Here is a 5,106-nt window from a genome sequence, read left to right as displayed (position 1 = left end):
AATATATTATTAGCTTATATAAGAGCTGCTAAGTTAGTTATCTATTATTATATTAAGATAATAGTAAAAAAATAGGTCTAAAGATAGAAAGGTTAGTTAGCTGCCCCTCTTTTTCCTATTTTTATAACATAAATTAACCTGATAATATACTATCCCGGGCTTGCCGATCATGCCCTTACCTGCTTGCTCAGAAACTGCATGCAGATATCGCCGCCTGTCATGTCCCCAGGCTCCACTGAATTAACATTAACATTTTAAACATCAGACGCACGCGTCAACCTCGTAAAACGGATCTCGTTACCTCACAGATTCAACACTTCAGCTTCCCCTTTTGGCACTTCTCCAGATAAGCTTGCAAACAAGGTTCTTCTTCTTTTCGCGGGGGAACTCTATTTATTATGTAAGAGGCCAAACCTGGCAATTACCCAACTGTTTCTTTACTAACATTTTCTCTCAATCTGCTTCGCGCGTTTAACAACTGCCAAGAAAAGAACCTACACGCGCGTGGCGTCGGAACTTTTGACGCGCCCCACGGCCTTTTAGAACCTGCCAAGATAAACCTCTCACCCCTGTAGTTTGCAGGCCCGGGCAGAAGTTCCCAGTGCAGAGGACCCTTTGCTTAGCGCCTCGGACTCCCTTGTGTTTCTCCACTTGCGTTTTCCCCAATGGAGTTTTCTCCAAATTTCTCACGTAACGAAAACGTTTTCCCCCAGATTCTTCGTTGGGGTTTGGGTAGTGGTGCGAGATACAGTTGAGATATCGTGCTTGACACCTTGTTCTTATCTCGTAATTGAGATGAGAAATGCGGGTTAACGTCTGTAGAGGTCAGGTCAGCGCAGAGCCGCATGTCGTTGTCGTTTGACAGGCTGGGCCAAGACGGGTACGATAGGCCATTTTCTCGGCGCTGAGGGTTAAATTCTCCGCTGAATCGCACGCAATGCCACTTGGCGTTCGGTTCTCGGATTTAAATATCATGATGCATTTCTTGGCTCTCACCTTGGCGCCATTGATCGCGAGTGCTACTGAATAGGCAGGTCTGTTGCAACTTTTAGACATGTCTTATGATTAAGTCTGGAATCCTCAAAACACATGTCAGCATCGTGTCCCCATCCAGGAACTGCTCAACCCCTGGTCCACCTTTATCCCAAACGGTGGAATGACCCGCTCGAGGCCCTGTTAAAGAACCTGCAACGGTCGGCCGCGATTTGCTCGGACTGAGCGCGTGATAAGCGGGCTCTACCGCTCTAGAATGGGAGATCGACGAGGTATGCCTTATCGCGGATGTCAGGTTGCATTTCCTAGCCCTACCGCGTGGTCTGATTCTAGCCATCACCGAGCTTTGCTCTTCTCGATCTGGTTTTGAAGATCTGGATTAGCCTATTGCAGCTTGCCACTTATCTGTTACATGCGATCGGCGCATGGTGATGGGTTTTATGGGTGCGTCTGGACTTGCATGGGGAAGGATCCTGCGAGCACGGAATCCCGATCCCTGATCACGAACTACGGAGTACACGATGTCTGACCGTAGGGGTTGAGTGCTGGTGGGCGTTGTTACTCTTGGTAAGGAAAGAGGCCAGTGATATCGCTACGTCTTTCGTACTTTGCTTGCCTTGTCGCTGCTGATAGGTTACCGTTGGTCAATCTGAGCAAGCCCATCGGTTGCCGTGTCGTTAAGCCTTGTCGATACAACGGCTGGGATAAGGTTGCTGACGGGTGAAGGCGCTCTGACTGGTGCGTCTAAGCCCTGGAGCTTACAGATTCAGATAGTCTGATAACAGGCGGGTTGCCAACTCTGGACGATTTCCCCAGAAAGACTAACTGTTCTAAAATTAGGGCATGCACTTCACGGTCTTCGGCCGAGATAGTGAAATAGCTTACCGAATGAATCTCAATGACGGGCCCGGGAATAACTTTCGCCTTCATAGCCGATTAATGCCGGACCCAGAACATGACATTATCGAGGGACTCTAATGCCAATGAACAGAGCGAGCGCCGAGATAGGTTCCGTCAAGGATTTGTGTCTCCGATATACTTAACACTGAAACGTGATATCACATCGTCTAGTTATAGATGACTTCATCCGGGGCTGATTCATACCAGCGAGCACATACTGCTTACCTACGACCTGGGGCATACTAAGCTTCAAGAGGCTAGGTTCAACGCTGCGACAGTCTCAAAGCAAGGCTACGGCATACAAGCATGTTCTGTATAAACGACTACATGCATAGAACTGCTTGCCGTATCCGAACGCAAATGATTGATTACTGGCGAAAGGAAGAAGCTCGTGATATCTCAACAGAACCTCTTACGCGAGTACATTAAAAGATCTAACGATGAAACGATACCCCTTACCTCGAGATATCATCCATCTTAGAGACCGATTTCATCTGCGCTTTCTCATAGTCTCCTTCTTACCACGCTCTTGCCCAATAAAGCTGTTCAGATCGATGGCAATGGCTACAGCTGTTTGTTCGATAACTTTATGCATGACAAGTATCATGCTGAAAGTCAACCATGTTTTCCCGGCAAATCCAGAACTGGGCAGGGGAGAGCAAGGCGCCGTAGGAGGGTCTTCCGTAAAACCTGTAAGAGGGGCACCAGCGTAGAGCACACTGAGATATCGGCGGCCATTGAGAAATATACCAGCAATAGAGCCAGCTTCATGCGGTCTTTGCGCACTTCGACGGAATAATAGCCCTTTCCAAATGCCGGAGAACAAGTGACGTCGCAAGTTCGAGGTGTAGAAACAGGACAGTAGGTGGCGAGAACAACCCGACACTGGCATCTTCGCTCCATCGTCATACACGACATCATTTATATAGATCCCTCAAGAATGTACATCTCAAATCAATTAAGCTCAAGATCAAATTCCGCGTTCGCTACCCCACTTGTACAGCTCTAGCGTGGACGAACAGCGGGCGTAGCGCGGAGCATCTCATTCAAGGTTTCTATTGTCGCCAACGCCACATTCTCCTCGACCCGACAATAGAGGAATGTACACCGTTTTCGTCACACCCGAGAACGAAGATCAATTAAAACGGCATCATAGAGATGAAACTTTCACCGGATAATGGAATCCCAACATGCGTAGATCGGAGCGCTGTCTTAATGTCGTCAAGGGAGCTTTGAACCCTTGGAGCTAAGCTTCCCTGAAGATATCTAGATCTCAGATCAGATCATCTTGACAAGCGCCCGCAGCGTACCCCCCATAAAGCTATTGTCAAATGCTTATTCCAATTCCTCGACCAAATAGCGCCTTATGAACAAACTGGCTGAATCTACCCAATCGCATCCACCATGCCCCAAGCCACGTCCACGAAAAGTCGATTAACGCCGTACGACGTGTTTGCCCATAAGCATCGCATGTGCCGAATCCGAATATCAGGATTGCTACCCGATCTCCTGGGACTGCCTGGAATGCAGAGTATCTGCATCAATAGCATTGGCATTTCGCCATCTCGAGCCCAGAACAGCCGCTTTGGGAATGAACCCTTTCGCTGTGTTTGTATTTATTCTGCGTGGCTTGGAAGCAAATCTGTTGGTTCTGCCTTTTTTTTTTCTGTTCATCGCGAAAATCATCTCAGTGGTTAACCTTTTTCCTCTCTCTCCTTCGCTGACTGGGACTGAATTGAACTGTCAGGTTTATAAAGTTGCAGCGCAGAGATAACTCATCATGGCGATCAAAGAGGAAGGGCCTTGGGTCATTGGGGCGATGTGGTCTTTGACGGCTGTTGCGCTTGTCTTTGTCGTGCTGAGGGCGTATACGAGAATCTTTGTCGTCAAGTCTTTCGGTATCGACGACCATGTGTACAATCTAGCCTGGGTACGTTGCGACAAAAGCCGACCTGGACTTCACTGATTTGTGTAGATATTCCTTCTCCTCGACACAGTATTCACAACCGTCGCAGTCGACTACGGCGTCGGCCGAGATATGGACGATGTCATCCAGAACAACCCCTCCGACCTAGCCCCGGCGCTCATCTTCGAGGCTGTCAGCCAAAGCTTCGCGATAGTAGGAATGAGTTTAGCGAAATGGTCACTCGGCTTGTTTCTTCTGCGCCTTGTGAAGCAGCAATGGCACAAGGTGGCTATCTGGATATCCATGGCGAGTCTGATGTGCGCCTCTATCACTGTCTGCTTTGTGTACTGGCTGCAGTGTACGCCGCCGAATTATCTTTGGGATAGGACTATACCTGGTGGACGATGTACGGTGGACACGTCGCCTGCGTCTATGTTGCTCTGCAGTGAGTTCTCATGTGAGCCTGGTGAGGATGCGGCTAACTGGAGGAGTTCTTTGTGTTGTGGTGGACTTTTTCCTTGCTGGCTTCCCTTGGTTGTTTATCTGGGGGTTGCAGATGAAGATGAAAGAGAAGATCGTCATCCTCAGCAGTCTCAGTCTCGGCGTCATGTATGAACAGCTCTCATGATCCTTATTCACGGCTGACTAACGATATTCCAGTGCCGGAGCGTTTGGCATCAAGAGAACTCTCGAAGTACCAAAGCTTAAGAGCCCCAATCACACCAGTACGTCTTCCTGATATATATAGATCAAAGCTAACATCAATCAGAGGACCCAGTCGGCCTAATCGTCTGGTCCGCCGCCGAAATGACCGTAACAATGATCTGCATCGGCATCCCCGTCTGCAGACCTCTTTACAAGAAATATTTCAGCAAATGGAGTTCTCGTAACAGCAGCAAGTATCAGCAGAACTCTGGCGCGTCATTTCCTTTACAGACCATTGGTGGAAGTATAAAGTATCCAGCTCAGGTTCAAAAGAAGGATAGCACGTCTGAATCTTCTGTGCAAGAGTATGAACGAAGGGGTGTTGGGAGTTCATATGGTAAGAATAAGGTGTTTGCGAAAGGGACGGAGAGGGGGTATGGTGAGAATCAGAGTGAGGAGGAGATTCTGGGGCCTGACTTTCGGAGGAGTCAACGGGAGGACATTGAAGCGCGTTATTATTAATATCTAGAGGTCTGTTACATACACGGCAACGGAACAAAAAGGCAAGGCGTAGGTGGGATTGAAATAATAGCAGTACATAATTAATACACGAATTGATACAGAGTTGGTTGTAAAAATGGCAAAAAGAAACTCCGGTACAG

General features: G+C 48.1%; 2 protein-coding genes across 2 annotated transcripts; one reads left to right on the top strand and one right to left on the bottom strand.

Moving 5' to 3' along the window:
- Positions 1 to 2,383: 2,383 nt before the first annotated feature.
- FTJAE_14222 (uncharacterized protein) lies at positions 2,384 to 2,785 on the bottom strand (the record flags this gene model as incomplete). The annotated part of the gene is made up of 1 exon (XM_037347434.1): positions 2,384 to 2,785. The coding sequence occupies one exon, from the start codon at positions 2,783 to 2,785 to the stop codon at positions 2,384 to 2,386; it is 402 nt and encodes a 133-aa protein (XP_037198771.1).
- An 888-nt stretch (positions 2,786 to 3,673) lies between these two features.
- FTJAE_14221 (integral membrane protein pth11) lies at positions 3,674 to 4,966 on the top strand (the record flags this gene model as incomplete). Its single annotated transcript, XM_037347433.1, has 5 exons — positions 3,674 to 3,823; positions 3,869 to 4,205; positions 4,246 to 4,408; positions 4,460 to 4,524; positions 4,569 to 4,966. 5 exons carry the CDS (start codon positions 3,674 to 3,676, stop codon positions 4,964 to 4,966), a joined length of 1,113 nt encoding a protein of 370 aa, XP_037198770.1.
- Positions 4,967 to 5,106: the final 140 nt, after the last annotated feature.

This window comes from Fusarium tjaetaba, assembly GCF_013396195.1.
Source record: "Fusarium tjaetaba strain NRRL 66243 chromosome Unknown NRRL66243_c0000623, whole genome shotgun sequence".
Lineage (NCBI taxonomy): Eukaryota > Fungi > Ascomycota > Sordariomycetes > Hypocreales > Nectriaceae > Fusarium > Fusarium tjaetaba.
Note: the sequence above shows the minus strand (reverse complement) of the source record. Positions and strands in the feature narration are given on the sequence as shown.